The 25,718-nt window shown below is 37.3% G+C and overlaps 1 protein-coding gene across 1 annotated transcript in view; it reads left to right on the top strand.

Annotated features, from left to right (window-relative positions):
• Pja2 (praja ring finger ubiquitin ligase 2) overlaps positions 1–24,965 on the top strand; it is a 50,714-nt gene extending 25,749 nt beyond the window's left edge. The window contains exons 5-10 of the mRNA XM_057758569.1: positions 8,823–9,008; positions 11,124–11,309; positions 13,716–13,827; positions 17,577–17,691; positions 18,004–18,125; positions 22,418–24,965. Of these exons, the coding sequence (XP_057614552.1) occupies positions 8,823–9,008; positions 11,124–11,309; positions 13,716–13,827; positions 17,577–17,691; positions 18,004–18,125; positions 22,418–22,543 (847 nt within the window). The 3' untranslated portion in view covers positions 22,544–24,965. The remainder of the gene's footprint in view (positions 1–8,822; positions 9,009–11,123; positions 11,310–13,715; positions 13,828–17,576; positions 17,692–18,003; positions 18,126–22,417) is intronic.
• The last annotated feature ends 753 nt before the right edge of the window (positions 24,966–25,718 follow it).

Below are 25,718 nucleotides of genomic sequence, written 5' to 3' on the forward strand. Positions count from 1 at the left end.
GAGTTTAGGTGCTGATTATTTTAATTAACTGTATGTTAATGAATGAAATGCAAAGTATAAATTTATTGTATTTTTTTAAATCTGTGGTAAGACAGTCTGTTTAAAGAGTGATTAAGGTCACTATTGATTGACAATATTGCATTACTTTTGTTAATAATGTCACCCATTTCTTTATTGGGTCCTTGTTCCCTCTTTTTATCACTTAAGCTCATTTATTTCTTTAAAAATTAGTTTCTGTGTATGTTGGTATAGACCTGTAATATTATCATTCATAAGATGAGGTTCAAGGATCATGAATTCAAGGCTAGTCTGGCCTACATAGGGAGACCATATTTCAAGCAAAAATTCTCATTGGCAGTTGTATGTGGTAGGTACTATTTTTCCTCTGCTCACAGATGAGGAAACAGGTCTAGAGAATTAACTAATTGGTATGTCATAAAGTATGTAAGTATTAGAGCTGGAATTTGATGCCTTGAACTCCAAGAGGCTATATTCTCTATGATTGTACTGTTATTGTCAAGACTTTCTAATTGCTTTTCAAACATAGATTTCTTCCCTGTTCCCCAAACCATGAAACAGCAAATGGTGGGGGCGGGAGAAGTTTTTTGAACAGCTGCTCTGTTTTTATTGCCAGAGTCCAGATTTTCATAAATCTTTATTTTTGTTTTTCGAGACAGGGTTTCTCTGTAGCTTTGGAGCCTGTCCTGGGACTCGCCCTGTAGACAGGCTGGCCTTGGCCTCTGCCTCCTGAGGGATGGGATTAAGGACAGGCACCACCACCACCCGGCTTTATAAATCTTTTAAATCTAGTTGTAACCCCAACAGTACTCAGTTATGCACATACTTTACGAACTATTAAAAATAGTATTTTAACTTGAAAGTAGTTTGAAGAGAATTCAACTTGGACTTATTGTTTCTTGCTTTGTTTCATTTTTTTAAATCAAGAGAAAAGTCTGTTTTTATTTTACTCTCAGGATTCAGTACATAATTGTTAACAAAAAAGAGATCAGATATGGAAGGAGACAAGAAAACTTAGAGAAAAGGAATAATGGGGAAAACAACTTAGGTTTAGAATCTGCCATATCACAGAAAAATAAGTGTCGAAATAGATCAAGAAAGTGGAAGACATACAAACTCAGTGTCAACGTCTCTCCAGAACTAATCCATAGATAATAGACCTCTATTCAGCCATCCCCAAATACTTTCTACTGTGCTGTGTTTGACAGTGATTTCATATAGAATGTAGGTTTAATTAGGGCGATGCCTGTATAGTTAATAGCAGAAACATTAAATGATCAGATGACATTGTTATAAATAACTATTAAATAGATTGGCATATGCTACAAAAATAAGTGGCATAAGTTCCTGGTTTCTAAGAGTCAGGATTGCTGGAAGACATACAGCATACAGAACTGTAATAACTAAATCCACACTACTTTGACTAAGCTCTAGATAAACAGATTCGTTAGGAGAGTAGAAGATAATCAAGGTTCATATTGATTTGAAAGACCGGCTGTTTAAGTTGAGAGTAAAGTTATTTCTCAGTTTATATGTATCAATTGGAATCCATGGTCTTTTATTCAAAACCCACAAAGTTTCAAAATCATGAATTGACCATAAAGCTTGATCTGAAATTAACTGCTTTGATAGATACTCTGGATTGAACCTAAATTGAGACACTTTCAAGCAATCATATTTTGCGCTAGAAGTATTTGTATGTTTGGTAACTATTTGTTGGCCTGGATTCTTTTAGGTGATGCTAGCCGTTGCTTGTGAGCTTGCGAGAAAAGATTTAAATTCTAAAACATTCAGCCCTAAGATTTTTTTATTTGATTATCTACTTTTAGATTATTATTAAAGAGAAATAAATTTGACAGTGTAAGGTGGCTAGTGTTTTTTTCATAGTTACACATTAATTGAAGAAAATTATTTAACTTGTCTGTGTCTTTACCACTGTGGACCCACTATTCAAAACAAAACAAAACCGTTAAGTTTTACTTGCTTTTCAAGTGAAACTGTTAAAATATTTTTTATAATCAACCCTCAAACAAAATATAGTTGTTTTCATAGGTTCTGTTTTTTAAAAAGTTGGTGGTTGTTGTTGTTTTCCCCCAGTTGTAGAAAGTGTATTTGTCTAGGGGAATTTTAAATGGTTATAATATGTTTTCTTAGTATATTTAGAAGTGATGTATCATGAACAATGATAGATTTTTGTAAATACAATGAACAGTAGGAGAAACATTTAGTGTTAATAAAACTTTTCCTTTCAACTCTGTTGCAGTGTATTGACTGGTAGAACTTGTAGTCGGGTGTGCCGGATGATGGAGTTAAAACACCCTGAACTGCTAGAATAGGTTAAGTTGTTTATTTAAGACTCACAGAAATTGGACATGGAGGCACACTCCTATAATCCCAGCACTTGGGAAGGAGAGGTAGGAAATCAGAAGTTCTTGATTTTCTTTGGCTATGTAGTAAGTTGAGGCCAGCCTGGCCTGCATAAGATCCTGTCTTTAAAAAACATACAGAATTAATTCTGATGGATAATATGTCTACGTTAGACTCCAATTGTATTTTTGTAAGATTTAAAATATATTAAAGGATTAAATTAATTCACTTCTATTTCTTGCTCTTTTTATATGACTCTGTTAAAGTATTTGTTACCAGGATGCCTGTTAATCTGGTACCAGCCTAATGCCAAAATGAAGTAGCCATAGATTCTAGTTTAATCTGACCCTCTCTCATTTATGTGTTTACTCTCGGTGAAGCTCTAAGAAGAGAAAAGGGGAAATGGTGACCACTTTTCTAAAGTGTCACTTGAGAAGGAAAGGAAAGGATACAGAACTTTGAGTCTGTGAAAAATTTTTTAGAGTAACTCTCTCCCTTGTAAAACTTATCAATGATATACTTAAAGATATTCTTGTTGTGTTTGTATTATAAAGGTAACACAGAACATTTATCAAGAATACAACTAAAATTCATTTGGACACTATTAGATATTTTAAGCTGACTACTTTAAAATAATAGGTAGCTCACATTGTTGCTCTTGCAGAGAACCCGGGCTCAGTTCCAGCAAACACACAGTGACTTCTGTAACTCCCAATTCTAAGGATCTGACATCCTCTTCTGACCTGTGTAGGCAGCAGGTGTGCTTGTGTATAGATAAATAGCAGGTTAAAGCTAAATACACATAAAATAAATAAATCTAAAAGGATCTGATTAATGTGTGCTTACTGTCTTCCCTGAAAAAGTCTTAAGTGGTCTCTTAATTGTATCAGAACACTGCAGTCTATAGGATAAACTTTTCTGCCAGTAGCATTATTCTGTGCTGTTTCACAGACCTGGAATCACACCAAAGGTTAACACTTTGAAATATACCCTGAGACCTGTAATAATTGAGGACAAAAGTTAAATTAGGGAGGGAGGGAGGGAGGGAGGGAGGGAGAGCGCAGGAAAGAGAACTAATTTTTAGTAATACTAGTACATTTTAACATTGGGCCTAACTGTTTCGAAGAGACATGCTGTCTGCCATTTCTCTCTCTCTCTCTGACTCTCTCTCAAGTTTTTTTTAAAGAAAACAAACTGTCTTTTTCATTTTACATATCAATCCTAGTTCCCACTCCCTCCCCTCCTCCCATCCCCTTCACCTTTCTCCCTCATCCCCCATCCACTCCTCAGAGAGGGTAAGGCACATTGCTTTGGAAAAGTACCAAGGCGCTCCCTACCATATCTAGACTGAGCAAGGTATTCATCCAAAGAGAATAGGTTCCCCAAAAGCCAGTACAAACAGTAGGGATAAATTCTGGTGCCAGTGGCCCAGAGTTTGCCCCAGCTATACAACTATTACCCACATTCAGAGGGACTAGTTTGGTCCTATGCTGGTTCTGTCTCTGTCTGGCTAGAGTTGATGAGCTCCCATTAGCTAAGACACACTGTTTCAGTGGATGTCCCCTTCATGGTCTTGACCTCTTTGCTCATATTCTCATTCCTTCCACTCTTCAACTGGAACTTGAGAGCTTAGCCCAGTGCTCCACTGTGGGTCTCTGCCTCTGTTTCCATCAGTTGCTGGATGAAGGTTCCATGGTGACATTTAAGATATTCATCTTTCTGACTACAGGTACCCTCTCCTCTATTGCTTAGGGTCTTAGCTGGGGCTATCCTTGTGGATTCCTGGGAATTTCTCTAGTGCCATGTTTCTTGCTAGCCCCATAATGGCTCCCTCAATCAAAATATCTCTTTCCTTGCTCGCATCTTTGTTCTTTCTCCATCTCGACTATCCCATTCCCTCAAGTTCTCCTGAACCAGCCCTCCTCCCCTTCTCCCCCTCCTCTTCCCCTTCCCCTTCCCTTCACACCCACCCACCATCCTCCCAATTTTGTCAGGCGATCTTGTCTATTTCCCCTTTCCAGGTAGATCTATGTATGTTTTTCTTAGGGTTCACATTGTTACTTAGCTTCTCTAGTTAGGCTCATGGATTATAGGTTTGTTATCCTTTACTTTTCAGCTAATATCCACTTATGAGTGAGTACATACCATGTTCATCTTTCTGGGTCTGGGTTACCACCCTCAGGATGGGTTTTTCTAGTTCTATCAATTTGTATGCAAATTTCAAGATGTCATTGTTTTTTTACCAGAGTAGTACTCCATAGCACTTGAGACTTCTTTGAGAGATCTTCCTGTCACTAGGACTTAATCTTATTTAAAAGGTTAAAGCAAAACATAAACACCTTAACATAGAGGAAAACTTTTTGAGACAAATAATTTTGAGTCAGGCTTGGAGTCCAGCTGCAGAGGAGGCCAAAGCAGGAGGATTGAAAAAGTTGCAGGCCTGCATGGGATACTGAGTAGTGAGTTCAAGGCCAAACTGGCTACTTAGCAGGACCCTACCTCAACATACAAAATAGAAATGGGTTGGAGGTACAGCAGAGTTGGAGAGGCTTGCTTCTGTGTGTGAGGCCCTAGGTTTAATCCTATAACCACATGAATATAAAACAAAAACAAAGTTTTTGTTGATATTGTTGGGAAAATAAAATGCAGATTAGCTTTTTTAGTTTAGTTTGATGTATTAAAAGGCCCCAGACTCTGTTACAGAATAGATACTAATTCTCTCCATTCCCATAGTGATCACCCAGCCTTACAGAGAAAAGGACAGAATACACAAGCTCCTTGCTGTAAGACTGAGATTGTCTTTCCTGATCTGTATACGTTGTCAAAGTAACAACATAAAGAGCTTCTCTGAAATGCAGGTACCACAGCCAAGAAAAAACATAAAACATCCATAAGCATCCAAAGCAGTCTTTAAATCACATGCTTAAACATTTTAAAGACATTCTTGTCTTGTTTTCAAAAGTAATTTAGTAATCCCAGCACTTGGGAGGCGGAGACAGATGGATCTCTGAGTCTAGGAAAGCCAGGGCTGCTGTTGCAAGAGAAACCTTGTTTTGGAAAATTGAAAAACCAAATAAATAAATAAACATATAAATAAATAATAATTAGGAACAAAGTAAAAAATTAGATACCTCTTTGATCTTCATTGTCCATAGGTAGCATTTAGAGTTATATTCAAAATCAAAAAATACCTTCTTTACACATTCAGTTGATAACCAAATAAATTTTTCAGGATGTATTTTTTAATAATTGAGCCTGTCATACAGTGAATTTTGATCATAATCACTCCCAGCTTCTCCCAGATCCACTTCTACCTCTGACCTCACCTTCTGTTCTATGACCTTTTCTATTTCTTTTTTTATTATTATAAATATTTAATAGTTCAATCAAATAAAATGCTTTATATGTAAATATCAGGTGAAAGTTAAGATCAAGTACCATCCAAAAGCAACATCTCATTCTCTGACTCTCCAAAGAAGTGGTTTTTGTTTTTTTAGGCAGGTGCGTGTGTGCGTGCACACCTGCATGCACACACACACATACACACACACACACACACACACACACACACATGGTATTCAGGGTAGAACCATGTCCATATGATGGTATCTTTTGTCTGGACCTCAGCTCTGAATACAGTTTTAAACAGATCACTATAGAGTGGATATTTTTGATTTTGTGAACAAAAAAGCAGAAAAGGATCTTAATTTAAAATATATAGAACTACTTAGATTAGAATTGTTTCTATATAAAATTGGAAAAAAAATACCTTATTTTCTGTGTCATGAAGAAACAGGTGACCTAGTTTGGGTATGTTTTAAAAGAAATTAATGATTGCCTTTTAAAATTATTCACCACTTTCCAAATTTGTACTACATATTGTTTCCAGGTCTTACTCTAAATACCACTGTAGGCTTGGCACCTGAAAATTAATACTGCCACTTTATAGAAGAGGTAATTAACGCAGAGAAATTACTCTGGATTCTAATGCAAATTTGTCTGATTTCAAAGCTTGTTCATAGAAATTGGGTATCATCAGTACTGTTTGTGTGTTCAGTAAAGAAATTGGCTATGGAGGGCTGAAACTTTTAGTAGTAGGAAGTTGCAGTGTCCTCTGACCTTCTGAGCCAGTCTAGGCTTTTGGAGTTACAAATTAGTAATAAATACTATATTGACATAATAATATTCACATTGAAATAGTACTAAAATGGTTTGTGTATTTCTGTCATTCATCACAAAATTGTATATACTTTTTGGAACATCCTTATAAAGGCCTACTGCTGGCCTTTTTCAAATCATATCATACTAATAGAATTTATATTTGAAGCTGTATGATTGAATAATCTTTAGTACCTACTAAGAGCTTGTAAACATTTAACTGCTGGTAAGTTACTAGTAAACTTAGTTATTAGTTATTTTATATTTACATAACTTGGAAAATACTTCAGATTAGTTAAATTTTGTAATGTCTGTTTTAGTAAAATAGACATTCATGAATTGGGCAGTCTCCCAGAAGTAGAGCAGGATGAAGAAATTACTCCATTAACGCAATTAGACAAAATTTGGAAGATGTCTGTAAAACATAGGAAAGAACTTACTGAGAACATCTTAGTTCATCAGTGCCCATCAGTTACAACCTAGTTCATTGGCTAGAAGGTCATCTACAGCCAACCAGAGCTTTGTGGAACTAAACTGTAGGTTGTTCTACTCTGTTAAACATCAATCCATTGTGAATGCTTAAGAAAAATAACTGCAGTGTTAAAGAAATAGCTGCAGCACAGTGATTTGGACTGAATAAGCCAAGTACCCAGTCCATGAATAATTGTCCCCCTTAAAAAGGGGATAAATTTTATCTAGAAGCATCTTGACAGAAATAAAGTCTGGTCTAGTCTTGAATGGTAATAGGCACCAACTGACTGTGAACACATTTTGATGAAGAGAGAAAGCAATGAAGTAGAACACCTTGTGTAAGGGAAGAAGAGATAGTTATAAGAAGGAAGTGGATTGTGTTGTAAATTGCAAGTGTTATTCAAAAAAGTTTTAATGCTTTTTCTGTAAACTAGCATTTCTAAAGTAAACACATCAAGTGGCACACAGATTAAGGTTTGTGAGTTTAATCAGTACTTGTTTGAATGAGTTTTAAAACTAGGTGGCACATTACACCTGGGATTTTACAGATACAGCTTACTCTATAAACTAAATGTGTTTGATAGAAATATGTTATGGAAGTGGTTTTGCTGACAATTATTGGTGTCTTTCTGTTTTGTAGACACTAGTGTAGTGACTGATATATATTTACTTCCTTGTCTCACATGAGCTCAACAGCTGTTAGATACTGTTACTATATTACAGAGGCATGAGAAATCAAAGGCACACAGCAATTTTCACCGCCTGTAAGAGGTGGGTTTAAATCCAGGAAAGCTAGCATAAGGGAAAATTGTGGAAGTGGTAGGTGTTCCACCTAAACTTGTGAAATACTGCTTTACGGGGAGAAGAAAAGCTTTGAGCACTTTCTGGGATTCTGCTATGAATGTACCAGTTAATGTGTAAGTTGAAATGATGATAATATTTAGAATGCATTTGTGAGTTGAGGAAGTGAGATTAAATTTAGGAGACTCAGTTAATAGATGCTATAGTTATAGGAGTTATAGGCTTGTAGAAATCTCCTGGATGGTTTTGTTTTTGTTGCTGCTGCTGTCATTGTATTGCAGGATTCATTCATTCATTCATTCATTCATTCATTCATTATTTTTGATAGTAGTAGAAGTGAAGAAAAGGGCATTAGGCCATATACAAAGAGATTGGAAAATGAAGGATTTGAACATAGAAAATTGGGAAAGAGTTCAAAATAAGTAGCTTCTAAACTAAAAGCATGGTAAGATAAGGGACTCATCTGGCGGATGGATTTTTTTTTTTAGTAAAAAACATAATTTGAAAGGTGAGTGGAAATATTCAGCAGCTGGTTAGTATTAATAAAAACTTAGTGAGGTGCTCATTGCTGGCTAGGGACACAGTTTCAGAAGTTTCTTTTTATTAAAGGGTTACTATGAATATTAATAATATAGGCCCAGAGTCTATAAGTACTTTTTTAAAAATGGGGGGGCAGTGTGTAATAAAAAAAAATTGTTTCATTTAGATCAGGTGAGTTTTATTCATTCCAGATACCATTTTTGACTCCCAAATTATATTTAAATTTTTATGTAGAAATATGTCTGAACTCTTATATATATGTCATGATCATTTGAAAGGGTTACATCTGTTGGGTCTATTTGCTTCTGTTTTTTTTTTTTTTTTCATTTTTATGTTTTTAAAATGAATGAGCACCCAAGTGAACCTTGCCATCAGTAGTCCTACATGTCCCATAATGCCTGATAGCTGTCCACATAATGAAAGGGACTTAGTGTGTAATAGTAGCTTGTTTCTGTTCTGGTTTGCAGTTCAGAATGCAGTGATGGGGAATGGTCTGCTTCTCTGCCTCACCGATTTTCTGGCACAGAAAAAGATCAGTCCTCAAGTGATGAGAGCTGGGAGACTCTGCCAGGAAAAGATGAGAATGAACCTGAGCTACAGAGTGATAGTAGTGGCCCTGAAGAAGAAAACCAAGAATTGTCTCTTCAGGAGGGGTATGTCTTACAGTGAGATTAATTTTTAAATGTGTGTTATGCAAGAATGGCATTCGCCACATTCAAATGTTGTACAGTAATTACATCATAAGCTCATGTGTTGAACAAGTGGTACTTTGGTATTTGTAGGGGGCAACTTTAAATGCTGGCAATTTCAGTGTTTTTCTGAAGATACAATGCATATTTTCATGTTTCTGTATAAAGGAGATTTGAGCATCTAAAACAGTGGCTCTCAGCCTTCCTGATGCTGTGACCCTCTGTTGAGGGAGCTGCGGGCTGCCTTCCTGCCGCCTGGCTCCCAGCCACCCGGTAGCTTTACCCGAAATAACAACACACCAACTGTATTCGTATAGACACTGCCTGGCCCATTTCTATTAATGTGTGTAGCACCACGAGGTGGTGACTTACCAGGGAAATCCTAGCCTACGTCCATCTTGGGTCGGAACTTCATTGCATCTGCCTCAGAGCGGAGAGCTATGGCATCTGAGCTCACTTCCTCTTCCTCCCAGCATTCTGTTCTGTTTATTCCACCCACCTATGTTCTAACCTATCAGGCCAAGCAGTTTCTTATTAATTAACTAATGAAATCAACAGATTGATATGACACTCCCACATCAACCCTCTAACACAGTTCCCCTTGATGTGATGGCCCCTAACCATAGATTATTTTCACTGCTACTTCATAACTGTAACTTTGCTACTGTTATGAGTCATAATGTAATATTTAGAGATGGAGTCACAACCTGCAGGTTGAGAACTGCTGATTTAAAAGGTCATTTCAGCTAAATTAGGAATAATTGAGTTAATGTTGCCCATTGCCATACAGTGAAGAGACTTGGGAGAACAGTCTGTCTCAAGGTAAATCAGCATGGTAAACTACATTTAGCATTGTCATGGTAGTTCGGGTGATTGATTTACAAAATGGGGTAGTTGCAAATGAAGTTTTAATATATTTTTATCTAGTTTGGTTGATAGTTTTAGAACATCAGTGGTCTGTGGTAAACATCTCTGACTATAACTTGAATGGAAGAAAATATTTCTAATTTAGGAGTTCTCAGACTTAATTGGTGAGAAGCCAAATAAACATTGTTGATTTTGTGTGTCAGTCTCTGTTGTAGTTCTCATCTGTTCTGTTGTAGCATAACGGCAGCCATAGGTAATATGTAAGTGAAGTGGTTCCTGGTATGCATAAGACAGTGAATTTTGTCCCCAGTAGCAGGAGGAAAAGAATTGAAGCATGAAAAAGAACATTAAAATCCATCCAAAAAGAAAAAGATAGAAAAGGAGAAAAAAGTAAAAAAAAAAAAAAATAGACTATAGAAATAATTTTTGCAATCACTAGTTGCAAAAATACATATACATTAACTAATCTTTGCTTTTATAAGGCAGAGCTTATCGGAATTTTTAAAACTAAAGAGAGACACATTTAAAGGACAAATAAAAGGAAAATATAATATTTTAAGCAAATACTATCCAGGAGAAAACTAGGACATTAACATTCGCAAAATAAACTTAAAGATAAATAAGGTATAATTAGAGGCTGGAGAAATATGTCAGTAATTATATCTCTTGCTGAACAGTCTGAGGATCAGAATTCAGATCCCTGCACCCTAGTTAACAAGTCAGGCAGTTGGCTCATCCTATAACCCCAGCTCTGAGGTGGGGCTTGCAAGTCCTGGGTTCAAGGAGGGAACTGGCAGACCAGTACAGAGGGGGATTCATAGTCCCTTCTTTCCGCTTCTGAGTCATGTGTAAAGACATGACAATCTGTGCATTCACACACATATACTCAAAAAATCTAGAAAGGGGTTTGTGTGTGTGTCAAAGGACAACTTGTGAGAATTAGTTGTCTCTACCATGTAGGTCTTGGGACTTGAACTCAAAATCCTTAAGTATTGTGATGGAACTTTGATCCACTGTGTCATCTCACCAGCCTTTTTATTTTCTTTTGAAATGCTGTTGCAGGCCAGGAAAACTGTTATTTAGAATCATAAGTAACAAGGACTTAAAACTACAAGAACTCAAGTTACATGTATTAAGTAGAATGATTATACAATACAGAATGGTATGTTTGAAAGCAACATTTTGTTACTTCCTTTCAAATGTATATATTAGGGAACAGACATCCTTGGAAGAGGGAGAAATTCCCTGGTTACAGTACAATGAAGTCAATGAAAGCAGCAGTGATGAAGGAAATGAGCCTGCCAATGAGTTTGCACAGCCAGAAGCCTTCATGCTGGATGGTAACAACAACCTTGAGGATGACTCCAGTGTGAGTGAAGACTTGGATGTGGACTGGAGGTTTGTAGCCGTGTCACTGTATGCTGTTACTCACTGAGCGAGTTATGGTGGGAACAGCATCTGATAGGTATGATAGGTGTCTTCTAGTCTCATTTCAGATGTCACTGTCTCTATGGACTGTTTTCCTCTTTTCTCATCCGTTGGATGAGGAGGGCTGCTTGTTGGTTCCTGGCCACCCAGCTAGCTTAGACCCGAAATAATCACATAGAAACTGTATTAATTAAATCACTGCTTGGCCCATTAGCTCTAGCTTCTTATTGGTTAATTCTTACATGTTAATTTAACCCATTTTTATTAATCTGTGTATCGCCACGTGGTTGTGGCTTGCAGGCTAACGTTCCATCTTTCTCTCGTGGGCTACATGGCTTCTCTCTGACGCTGCCTTCCTTTCTCCCAGCATTCAGTTTAGTTTTTCCCGCTTACCTAAGTTCTGTCCTGCTACAGATTCAAAGCAGTTTCTTTATTCATTAATGGTAATCACAGCATACAGAGGGGAATCCCACATCATCCTTTTTTGACTTTCACATCTTTTATAGCATTGATTTTAGGAGAACATTTTAAAAGGTTTTTTGTTTTGAATATGTCAATACCTGAAATATTTGGAGACTTAGAGAAAAGTGTACAAAATGATAGAGTATTCCAATATATCCTTCCTTCACTAAGATTCTTTAAATGTTAATATTTTAGACATATTTATTCTATTTTCTCTTTTCTTCCTGTATTTATGATTAGGATTCTTCTGGCCTTTTTATAAGTAAGTCTGCAGATATAATTTATTTACCTATAAAAATTCTAGAATGAAATTTATGAAAAATCAAACTTTTTACAGAATACAGAATTGCTCCTAAAATTAGTGTTGATATAGTGCTAATAATTTAATTCCTAGAATTTATTCTAATGTCAGTAGTTATCTTACCAATGACTTTACAGAAAATGTTTATCTGATCTACTCCAGGATCATCATTACATTTAGTTAATTTTTTTTTAAAGTCTGGGCATAGCCTCAGTTAATCTTTATTTTTCATGTCTGACAAATATTTGAAATATTTGTGGACTATCCCTCACATTGTATTTGTCCCGTATCATACATAGTTGTGTATTTTTAGCAAGAATGGAAAATGATGCAGTTTGTCTTTATAGTACATATCAAAAGAGACATTATGGCATATAATTTTGTTACTAGTGCTATTAATTTTGGTCATCTGGTTATTATGTAGCCTTATTTTGAGACTGTAAATAACCTGATTACTCTCCAACTATCAAACTTCCATCTGCTAGCATTAGCATCCATTAGTGATTCTTGTCTCAAACATGAGTTTTTAATACTGATTATTCTTCAGTGACCTGATTACAACCATATATCGGGTCCTGAGTGCCTAGGTTTGCTAATGCTATTGAAGAAAAGAATAATTGGGAAGTAATTTACTTCAGTCATTGGATTGGGCTTTCTACAGAAAGTGGACGTGTTTGTGTTGTTTCAGTAGACAGATATGGAAAAGGTAAACGTTTTAAGTAGAAGTACTACTTCAGGTTTAATCTGACCTATTGTAGAGCAGGGTGCATGGGAGTTTTGTTTTTTCTACGTGCCTGGATTTTCTGATTTTGAAATAATTAATAATTCTAGAGCCAGGGAAAAGTGGGAATCTGATTTATAGATAAAGGAAGCAGTTTAACACCAGAATCAAATGTATTTATCTTCAGGGCTCATAGAAGTCATAAAAATGAACAGTTTGGCTGGAAAGTAGTGATGCACATTTTTAATCCCAGCACTTGGGAGGGAGAGGCAGTTTGAGGCCAACCTGATCTGCAGAGTGAGTACCAGAACTGCCAGGGTTACACAAAGAAACCCTGTCTCAAAAAAATAAAACAGCAAAAAATAAATAGTTTTAAATAAATAATTTTCAAGCTATTAATAAGTGAAGGAGGCCTGATTCTTAGCCAAGGGGAAGAAGAGCGATTAAGGAAGGCTTGAGAAAATAAAAGTTGGCAAACCAAAAGTAATTAAGCGGTTCGAAGTGGGAGATAAAATATGACTAACTAGTCATAGAATTTAAATACAATAATTTCCTTTCTCATATTTTTACTTTCACCCAGATTAGAAACTAAAATTAACAGAAAGAAAAAAATATAGGGAAATAATTATATGCATAAAAATACTACCATTCAGCAGGCTTTTAGTCAGGAAGAATTTCCTGCGTGTGCAGTGAGGTAGCAGACTGGTGAGCAAATGACATCATTTTAGCTCTTTAGAGTTAACCCTTAGCTTTTCTGTTCGTTTTCTCTTCTTCAGCTCACACAGTTTTACTTTTCTTCTTACAGAACTTTTACAGCCTATGAATATGGTAATATATGATTATCCTCACTGTAAGGTTTCTGAAATCATAGTTATGGGTCTTGTTTTTTCAGCCTGTTTGATGGCTTTGCAGATGGACTCGGAGTTGCTGAAGCTATTTCTTATGTGGATCCTCAGTTCCTCACCTACATGGCACTAGAAGAACGCTTAGCCCAGGCTATGGAGGTATTTTTATAACTGATAAGTACATAGAGAATTGGTAGAATATGAAATAATTTTAAAGGTTTAATTTCTTTTTAACCTTACTGAAGAGAATGTGAATAGCTTTCTTAGCAATTTAATACCTGCTGAGTTGTTACTAGTATATGTACGAAGTTACTTGCTATCATGCCGGCAAATTGCAGTAGTTGTCAGTTTTTTCTACAGAATAAGAACTATTTTGCTTAAGTTTAGGAAATGCAGTCTTTCCCAGTCCTGAACTCTAGGTATGCAAGTATGAATGTTTTACACGTGTGTACACATAGGCACAGAGAGGCAGATCTATGAACCCTGGAAAAAGCTTCCCTTTGTCCTCCAGACTGCACTGCCTTCTGCAGTTAGGCTTGCTTTCCCGTATCCGCACATGTGCATGCTTTCCAGCAATGGACACATCTGCCACCTCTTCTTGCCTGCTTCCTGATTGTTTGAACTAAAACACAACCTTATTCTGAAATGTATCTGCCCAAAATTAAAATCCCAGACATTTTGACTTGGGAGCTTCCATAATACTGGTGAACCTTGTTGAAATAAATCGTTCTTTAAATCACTAGTCATGAAATGACTTCAAGCTAATATAGGAGTGCTGAATAGTTGAATGAGAAAGAGGTAGAAAGTAAGTGGGTAAGAAGGGACCTCCAGGAACATTATGACAGTACTTGAGATTTTCTGAGTAGAAAGTTACCTTCAGATTCATAAGTTAGGTAGTAGGCAAACAGATGGGTCCACGCGTGCAGACATTAACACTGCGTTACATCACGTCTTTGAGCGTCTGTGTGATTTCCACTAGAGTGTTGGTGTCAGTTATTCTCTCATAGTGCGTTGTTCTCAAGAATCACCATCGCAGGAATAGTATGTACTAGAGCAGCCAACGTGAAGAAAACAGCCGACGCCTAGGACTGTTGTGAGCCTTTTCCCAAGGCTCACGTGTACTCGGGAGTGGTGTGGTCTGATAGCTTGCATTGGACATAATACATGGAGTCAGCAGAGTGGAGCAGATTCATTTTAGGGTTTGGTTTCACAATATTTAAAACGTCTTTCATTTTATTGTCTTAGGTTTCTATTTCCTTGACTATGGAGGTATCCTTAAAATGCTGAGAATAATGTAAAAATTTATTCATTACTTCTAGTGGACAATGTGACATTTGATTGAAAGAAGAGCTTAAAAGATTGGTCATGAGGGGCAAGCCCTACAAAGTCACCAGGAGTGTGGCTAGAGACAAGGCAAGGAAGAGCATAGTCTGTCTGGGAACTTGCAGCCTCATCCACTGTTGTCTCTGCTAACGAGAACCCAGGGTAGTGTTGCCACTTGCAGAAACGTCCTGTGTCTCTGATGAGATGTCTTGAACTCGCTCCTGTCTCCACAGTGTAAACAGTCTCATCACATTTTAGCACTCTGCGTTACTGATTGAGATTTTTATTGGGTTATTTCACATCTAGATTATCGGTACAGTTCCATTTTCCTGTCACACTACAGAAATAATTTTTTCATGTCTAGAATGCATTTTAAAATAGTTTTAAAGCATGGAACTGAAAACTTACTTTTTTAAGATAACACTGGTATTCTTTACAAATATTATAAAAAACCCCACAAAATTCTGCTTGCTTTTATTTATACTAAGTACCCCACCTCTTTGTCAGTAGTTGCTTTCATTTCTATTTCTTTTCCAGTACCAGGTCCAACTTTCTTTAGATAGTAGCTTTTGTGGCAGATCTTGACAATATACATTGAGCTCTTATCTGTGTCTCATGTTTGAATGAGCACAGAATAAAATAGCAAACATCCTTATTTTTTATAACTGATAATAGAGCTATCTACATAGTCCTAAATTTGAAAATTCATATACTTGCACAGATTTATGTAGGCATTCGAAGTTCTCATCATAAGTCATGTGGGAGAGAACCAACTCCAGGGAGTTGTATTCTGGCCTTCATACCTGTACACACATTCATACATATATATACACAATGAAAATGTAATTAAATAATGCAGAAAATGGTTTAAACTGTTACAGTTTCTCATTTATAATTACAGTTACTCACAGATAAATTAAAAATTTTGGCTATCACTTAAACATAAAATTTTACTGGAAATGACCTTCCTTAATGAAATGGAGGGAGGCTTTTTCTCTAATAGTTTTTTAAATTTTATTTTTCATCTGTATGAATGTATGATTGAGGACTTTTGTTGAAACAGATAATAGGAATATAGTTTAATCATAGTGTCATCACTTAGTTCTTTGGTGACATTTTCCAAACGTTATATCCACTACCTTCCTGGGGTGCTTGTTTTGTTTAAAGCAAGGGATTTGTAAGCCTCCTAAAAAGGTTTATTTTTCTGTTGGAATCCATGTTGATCCCAGTTGCTTAGATTATACCTCTAAGTTACTACTTTATAAAGTGTGGGAAAGTCTAGTATACAAGGAATATGAGATAATATTCCTTATAATAATATAATTCCAATAATACTTAATAGGTGCATGTTCATGCAGGATAGATTTAGGAAAGACTTCTTAGGTTAATTGAAGTTGTTTTTCCCAAAACGTCCATACTTGAGACCCTTCAAGAACCTTTACAGACTCACAAAAGCACATTATATACACCAGACTGTAAATTATAGGAACACAATAGGCCATATAGGCCAAGAACATGAGCTCTTCAACCCCTGGAACTCAACACAGAGGAGAGAACCCACTCCTGCAGGTTGTCTCCTGCCCTCCCTGTAGGTACCATGTGCATCCATGTGCACATAACTGAATGAAATAGAAAATCTGATTTCAAGAGCATGATCTCTTAGGTTGATAGGCTATCTGATCTTGGACTGTGCCCTTAACCTCTAAGCTTCAGGGGCCTCATCTACAAAATGGGATTAATATTTCTCCACTAGATATTATAAGATTGTATTATATATTAAATCATGTACCATAATATTTAGTATAGCAGTGGTAAGTTCTCAGGACTGTATTCATAACTCATTTTAAATCATGAGTCAGCCAAGTTTCAGTCACCCAGCACTGGGTACATTAGGAACATGTAATGAAAACTGGCAAGGGACAGAGACAAGGCCTGCCTATCATTTAATCTAAATTGGAATCTAGAAGAGGATGTTCATATTACATGGCTATGTGACCCTTTGTTTTCTCCAGCTTTCATAGAATAGTCATTTACACAGATATTTAACCCCTAAATGAAGTTGGCCGGGCAATGTAGTAACGTGATTACTAGCAGTGTGCATGTTCTAATTCTGTGCCAAAAGTAGGGGAAACCACTCAGATGTCTATTGGTTGTTTTCACGTTAAGCATTTAGTAGTTTCACCATATTTTATCTCATGAAGTGAGCTTTTCTAAAGTGTTTCTTTTCCTGATATTGATCTCACATAAGAACACTCAAGTTGGAAGCGTGACCATCATCTGAAAAATACAGTTATAATGAGCAAGTAGATGATTACTGAAGTAAGATCTTTCCTTGGGATAGGTTGGACTTTCTGCAGACATGTGTGTATGTGTGTGTGTATGCATGCGTGTATGCTGGTGAGAAACAGGAATTTGACTTAATGATCAGGGCAGTGGTTCTTTTGGAAGGTAACTAAAAGGGAAAAGAGTAATAAGAAGAGAATATAGCAATATGATAAATATAATTTGATATGACAACTTAAAAATAGTTCGTATTACTATTTTAAGGCATCTCCTAACAAAGAAGTATACTTTCTCTTTTTCAGACTGCGCTGGCACATCTAGAGTCTCTTGCAGTAGATGTTGAGGTGGCTAATCCACCAGCTAGTAAGGAGAGCATTGACGGACTTCCAGAAACTCTTGTTCTAGAAGATCACACTGGTAAAGTCACACTTCTCAGGTTTGGGATGCCATGTTGTATATTTTGATAAATTATTGGGGCACCAAGGAGATCAAGTAGTTACTATATTTTTTTAAGCCAGAAGCTGACAAACTTTCACCTAGTAGAAAATACTTAATGAAATGATAGATTAAGACCAAGTATTTACCCAGTCAACTTTTCAAAGAAGGAATGCTTACAGAATTGCACATTACCATGCTAGGATGGTGCTGTCCAGGTAATTGATAAACTACCTCTTCCGTGACCATCGTGGGGACCAGTGCTTGATGGGTACGCCTTGTTTGTGTTCTTAGCTATTGGCCAGGAGCAGTGCTGTCCCATCTGCTGCAGTGAGTACATCAAGGACGACATAGCGACAGAGCTGCCGTGCCATCATTTCTTTCATAAGCCTTGCGTCTCAATTTGGCTACAGAAGGTGAGTTTTGGATGTGCTTTCCTAAATACTTCAACAGTTATTTCAGGCTAGAGACTGCTTTCTTTTGTAGAAATTTAGACAACAGGAACTATTTAATATATTCTCATTCACAGCCCTGCAAATGTCTACAGAAATCGCTCAGAAGATTCTTTCACACCACTCAGAGCACACTGTGACAATGAATAGTGGTGCTGAGAATGCGTGAAAAAAGTATAACCAATCAAATATCCCCTCTTCTAGTTTTTATTTACCTACCTTGAAGACTTTCCAATAATTTCCAGTGTATTTGAGTTACTTCAGAAGTAGAGTTTACTTACATCCCATGATCTCCGTTGTCACATGAAGGTCCTTAGCTCAGTGGAAATCCCCAAGTTTTTTTCTTGGCGTTTTTCTTACGGTTATAGCTCCCTCCTCCTTATAAACACTTCTTCCTATTTCCATCTTCTTCCCTCTTTCCTTTTTTTTTTTTTTTTTAACTGTTTTACTTTTTATTGTCGCTTTATCTTCTTGAAAATATGTTTTAAAATGTCTGGGGCTGGAGAGATGTCTCCCTGGTTAAGAGAACTGGCTGTTCTTCCAGAGAACCCAGGTCCAATTCCCAGCACCCACATGGCAGCTCACAACTGTCTGTAACTCAAGTTCCATGGCACCTGACTCCATCACAGGAATACTCATAAAATTAAAAAAATAAAAATCTGCCGGGCGGTGGTGGCGCACGCCTTTAATCCTAGCACTTGGGAGGCAGAGGCAGGCGGATCTCTGTGAGTTCGACACCAGCCTGGTCTACATGAGCTAGTTCCAGGACAGGCTCCAAAACCACAAAGAAACCCTGTCTCGAAAAACCAAAAATAAATAAATAAATAAAATAAATAAAAAAAAATAAAAAAAAATAAAAATCTCTGAAATCTGGTGTAGAGGTGTTCACCATTCTTTACAGAATCTGAGGAATCCTTGTTGCTGGTGCCTCCTATGTTGTGGTTAAATCATACTCAGTTTGTACTTTTCTCGTTGGCTGAAATCTTCATTGTTCCCATGGCTCCCACAGCTGCAACTTTGCCTCCAGTAACCAGAATTCCCATTCACCATGGGCATGTGTACATGTTCCCCAGCTGTTGACGTTTGTGTGATTGGTTTTTATTCTCCCCCAAAAGGGTTGTACAGTTTTTTAATACATAATATTTTCTAATTTTGTTCCTAAATACTTATCTTCTGTGTAAACTTTAAAAGCATTTTATTTATTTGCTTTTCTCCAAAAATAATTCATTTTGGTTGGAGTTTATTATTATGATAGCACTAAATTTATACATTCTGTTATAGACCTGCTCTGAAATACTTTTATTACAGTTAAATTAATTGGACACAAAATTATCCATGGGGTGCAGTGCTCTTTGAAGTCAGGTGTTCTACACCTAATTACTGCTGGCTCTTTCTTTTTAATTTTAAGGTTTTTCTAAACATCCATCATTATGGTGATATGTATATTGCACAATATTTTGAGAACTAGTGTGAGAACCTAGGAGGCAATCAGTACCTAATAAATGTTAAAAACATAAATTACACCAGCACTATTAGTAACAATTAGAGAGGGCTTGTTAATAATGAGATGACAAATATAAGCTTAATTTATGGTACAAGTTACAAAGACCTGTCAACAGCCTTTGGTAAACTGCGTGTTAGCAAAATGATTGCTAATGGATTAGTGCAGATAATGGGTGTCTCAAGTCTCCCTGGCATTCTAGGGGATTTTTTTTTAATCTGCTTATTTGGCATTAATGTTGATATAGCATAGATGGCTATATCAAACAATATAATCTATCTACCTTAAATTTTACATGAAGTTGAAATAGTCCATATTGAATTTAATGAATTACTTGATAAAAAGTTTTTACGTTCCAACAAGCCTCTCCACTGATGCAGTAATCCTAATCAGACCAAATCAAACTGTATTAGAAAAAGCCTAGGTTTAATGGATGCCAGTGCTCCCAGGTGGCCTTCCAGGCCCCCCAGGGATGGAGAAGGGAAAGGAAGACCAAGAAGACCACGTGTTCATTCTCTGGGGGACAGTTTAAGTAGCCTGTGGGAGTGGTCTTGACCTTCCCTGGGGAGGGGAGTCACCTTTTGGCAGGCTTTCTCGGAGGTGGAGCCTAAACTGAGGCAACTCCCAGGGGAGGGGACTGAGATGGAAAGTTCCACCCAAACATTTTAGACTATTTAGAAGTAGGGATGTTAGAGGCTGGGGTGAAGCCGTAACCCAAACACTTATAACAAATACCTGGAATGGTAAAGTAACATTAAGCTGGCAGAAATGAAGGTGAGAATTAAGTAGGAAAGAACTTGTAATTCCTGTGTGTGATGGCAGAGGTGATGTTAGTGAAAAGATATTTCTGAAATTAGTAGGAAAGCAGAAATACAGGCTCCCAAACCTGCACCGCTGTGTGTGCATTCCCAAGCTGGTGATTCATGTCTACTCCCATAGACTTTCACCTCTTGACCTGTGGTAGTTGCCTATGTCATTCCTCATCTTCATTATAGGAATTGTCTAAATTGCAGCTCTGGTTGTGTTACTTTGTTTGCCTTAAAGGTGAGAAATTAAGGTTGGTTTTCTTTCACTTGCAGAATAGTGGGATGGCAGATGTCTGTCTTGGCTTTCAAGGCTTTCTGTGCTCTAACCCCCAACCTGTCTCTTCAGATTTTCTCTTCTGTACATTTAGTCCTGTTTCTATGCATTCGTTCCTGCTTCCCTCCATCCCATCTGTGAGATGAGGTGATCTAAGTAGATAAGCTCAGCTTCCCTTTGCTATCTTTAACATAACAAGCTTTCTTTACGCTCTCAGTTAGTTACAGACTTAGGAAAAGGACTCTAGGATTTGTGCAATCAGTTTCAGACACTACTAGATGATTCCCCTGCGTTTGCCCACTTCATCTTCACAAGAACTAGAAAATGTACTGGTGTTCTAGTCCCTATTCCAGTGACTGTTACCTGGGTTAAGATGATATAGCTGGTACCTCCTAGGTCAGAACTGCACTCCTATGTATGCTGCTGTGGCTGGGACACTGCCATGTACTTGACTGTGCTATATAGCACTGGATAACAAACTAATTTTTGTCCTCTGATGAAAGAACTTAGTATAAAGCCACCCCTGGGAAAAAGGGTCCTAAGATAAAGTTCTTTGTCACCTTCAACAGCATTATAGCTTCATCGCCCTTCTATCAGGGAGATGTATTTGGGAAAAGATCAGATTTACAAGGGCATGATCTATCATCTGTTAGATGATTGATCTCTGTGGTCTTCCATTGGTTGTAAAACCATCTTCTTTCCCAGGTCTGTGGTTGGTTTGTTTTGTTACTAAGAAGACACATAACTCTGTTTGTTTTTAGAAAGGGATTACCTAGCTAATACAGTAAGGTCTGAAGCCAGTCTGTTTTATACATCTGTCTATACTAAAGTGAGACTTCTATACATGTATATAACAAGGGCAGGCCTGGTGGGCTGTAATTTGGTGAACTAATTTGGTGGGGTCACTCGTCGTGCCTAATAGATAAAAGTGATTGGATTCAGGTCATTACTAAGTTTAGATGACCTCCAAGAGACAAAGCACTGATTCTTTGTATTTGATGACAGTGTCAACTCTAAATAAAAATTCAGTAAGTAAAAGGTGAGTTGAATCCAAGGTGCAAACATGATTATAACACACTGTTTTGTATAAAAGAAATTTGAGCTGGGCAGTAGTGGAGCTCACCTTTAATCCCAGCACTCGGGAGGCAGAGGCCAGTGGATCTCCAAGTTTGAGGCCAACCTGGTCTACAGAGAGAGTTCCAGGACAGCCAGGTCTGTTACACACACATACACACACTGGGGGTGGGGGGAGCAGGAGAGGGATGGGGGAGGGGGAGAAAAGAGGGAGGAAGTAGAGAGAGAAGTGTTTATGTTGTGTGGGTTTGAGGTGTATTTTGTTTTTAAATACTTGATTTGGGAGCTGGAGAGATGACTCAACAGTTAATAGTGCATATGCCTCGTCGTACAGGGGAGCTGAGTTTGGTTCACAGTGCCCATGTCAGGTGTATTGCAAATGCTGTACCTTCAGTTTTGGGGGAGTCTTAACACTGTCTTGTGGCTCCAGTGGCACCTGCACCCATGTGTATAGACACACACACACATCCAAAATATAAAATCTTTTTTTGAATGATGCTTAATTTGTTTATAGGATAATGATGCCATGATTTTTCTATAAAGACCAAGGCTGTTAGTATATTTCTTCTGTTGACTGCTAATTGGTTTGTTTTCTCTCCAGTCGGGAACATGCCCTGTGTGCCGCCGTCATTTCCCACCTGCAGTTATTGAAGCATCTGCAGCTGCTTCCTCAGAACCTGACCCTGATGCTCCACCTGCCAATGACAATACTGCAGAAGCCCCATAAAGTGTAACATTGGAATGAGATCTAAATTCTATCACATTAAATCTGCAAATTTCTTCTAAATCTGATGTGCAAATAATTATATATAAATATATTTAAAATGCTATATATAGTATATGCCATAGTTTAGAAAGAGAATATTAACCTTTCTAAACTGAACTTAGGTTTGCAGAACATACTAAGCATTTTCAAGCTGAATGTTGAAGCAGTGCATCCATTTTCTTTAGTTGACTATGTTGGTGTTCACTGTAAAGTGAGTAGTCAGCTCTGTGGCATATGTGGCTGTTTTGTCTGACGTGCTGCCACTAAGAGATCATAATTACGCTCTCCTGTCCACATCAGATGTGAAGACTGTGATCACAACAGTAGTAAAATTTGGTTTCATTGACAATAAATGGAATTCTAAAGCATGCTTTTTCACTGGTCCCTTTGCTTCTGCTACATTGAAACTTCTTGGTTTATAATACTGAGAAGGTTAAGGTTAAAGCTTTTCAGAATGCCAAACAAAGACTAAAGTTTTGACCAGAAAAACAAAAGAAATTTACATCTTAGATGTAAACCTCCTGAAATGGTTAGGTGGTAAAGGGTTCAGTGAACATTGGATATGTGTAAAGAAAGGCTAGCTGAGCATGTGAATAGTCTAATGTGCTCAGTGCTCAGCACAGTTACATGTGTTTGGCCTTAGGAAACACTATCTAAGCTCTTATCCAATCTGCTTCTACTTGTTAAATACTTGAAGGTCCAGAACACTCTTCACATATTTGTTGAAGAAGTTAGATGTAGCTAGTTTAAGGTAGTTTGGTTTCTGAAATATTTTAGGTCTGAAGATTTGCACATGGTCATGTTTGTAACTATATCACCCCAGATAAAAATTGCACAGCTTTTAGAGGATCACACGGAGTAGGCAAGTCTATGCAGACACGGGTGTAGTAGGTAGCTATGACGAGACCTGATGTCCACACTGGGGAACAATGGCTTAGAAGGCATAGTACTAGAGCACTAGTGAGTGCACGTCTACCTGGTCCCCTGCTCATCTAGTTTTGGGAATATCTAAATAGATTCTGAAATGCACAGTTTCATTTAATTTGTGTAATATCTCTGAGTATTTATATTCTTGCTTTTTCTCTCCATTCTTAAAAATAAATGAATTTTTCACTGTTGGCACATTTGAGGCTTAAATATAAAAAAACATAACACTTGCATTCTGATTTTTGCATATATTGTAAATGTGGCTGGTATTTACAGCAAAATACTGTGTATCCTTTTATGGGTAAAACAAAAGTGAACATTGCATGCAAGTAATGTGGTGAATTTGTAATTTAGGGGTTCTCTGGGGCTTCTGTGACTTTGGATGCTTACATTCAGGCCTTAATGTTGCTCTAGCTCGCATGCTTCCTTCTGATGTATATAGTCAATGTTGTATAAACTAATCTTTGCTTGTTTTCTACTCTGTGATCTTTCCATGCCATATTTCATTGATAATCAGTTAGTGTCAAGAAGTCATACCAGATTAACATTAGTTCTCCTGTGTATACTGTGGAAATTTGTGGGTTGTGTGGTTTGTTTGTTTTCTTTTATGTACTGTTGATTAGTTGTGGCACTTACTGATTAAACCTACGTTGCTGCAGATTGCTTTGTAACAAGCCACGTTATGTTTAGTCAGTATTAAGGGACCTTGGTTTTATTCTCCTAGATAGCAGCTGTCCCAAAGAAAATATTTCTTCTTTGCCTATTAAGATTTAGCTGTTATCTGCCAGTTGTTAAGAGGTTTGGTTCCAAACTCAACCAGAGAGTTTAACGTAAGATAACTGTTGTACTTTTTGCTTTCCATCTGTTACCGTCCTTCATTGTTGACTCCTGACTGCGTATACACAGCTGCTGTGAAGGAGAAGGCGGAATAAGACTTGCTTTAAATTTTCTAAAAAGGAAAATGAAGTTTTAGAACTTTGATGGTAACAAGCCAGTATAAGCTGAGGCTGACAAGTTCAGACCCCAACGTATTATTTGATCTTATCTTGGATCCTTTTTGAAAAGTTAAGAATATATGAAGGTAAATTAGAAATAGTAAAAATATTGATAAAATGCCATTTATCTTATTTCTCTATTTTTTCGTTGTGACTTGGCCTAATAATTTTAATTTTTTAAGCATTTTCTTATTTCTTGTAATATGAATGCTGATATTTAACGTTAGGCTCATGTGGATTTCTTTTGTGTTTCTTAGTTGTTTATCTCTAAGCTAACTAACTTTTAAGATTATTTGTGATACGGATTTATATATAAGCTGTTAAATATATATGAGCTGTTAAAATGGAATGCAAGGTTTTCAAAAGCCCAGGTCTAACTGTAATAATTGGTTTATTGTTCTACAATCCCAGCCCGCCATTTTCCGTGTAAATCATAAACAATAAACAGGATATACTCGGTGGTCATTTCTAATATTTAATTGTGTAATCCTATCACTTCTACAGCATAATCCTCTGAGGGTTTAGAGTCAGTAACAAAGAACACAACTATTAAAGAACTCTATACTAAACAGACAGGATTCTTTTGTTTGTTTTCTAAAAAGATGTAGGAGGGCGCATAGGTTACTTAGAGAGGCAGCTGGTGGACGTGTGCTGTTGCCCTTTCCTGCCTGACAGTCTCAGCAATCCCACAGTCTTCTGCACAGCCAGGCTCCTGTGCTGGCTCCGCCTGTGGAAACACTTGCAAGTTTTGTGGTTCCTCACTTGAGTGGCATCTCCAAACCCAGTGTGGGACTGCTGGCCAATGTGCCCATTGAGAATGCGCTCTCGTGGTTCAGAAAAGCCTCAAGGGCTTATTTTTGAGTCAATTGAATAGTAGATTTTGTCCACATTATTAAACAAAAACTAACTTTGTATAGAAGGACTGGAATTCTATCTTTCTGATAAACATGCCAGAAAAATACTATCAGAGTTTTTTTTTGTTTTTTTTTTTTTTTTTTTTTTGGTTTTTCGAGACAGGGTTTCTCTGTGGCTTTGGAGCCTGTCCTGGAACTAGCTCTTGTAGACCAGGCTGGTCTCGAACTCACAGAGATTCACCTGCCTCTGCCTCCCGAGTGCTGGGATTAAAGGCGTGCGCCACCACCACCCGGCTGCGCCACCACCGCCCGGCACTATCAGAGTTAAGAGTAGCAGTGGCGTGCAGATGCCTCTGCTGT

This window comes from Chionomys nivalis, chromosome 2, assembly GCF_950005125.1.
Source record: "Chionomys nivalis chromosome 2, mChiNiv1.1, whole genome shotgun sequence".
NCBI lineage: Eukaryota > Metazoa > Chordata > Mammalia > Rodentia > Cricetidae > Chionomys > Chionomys nivalis.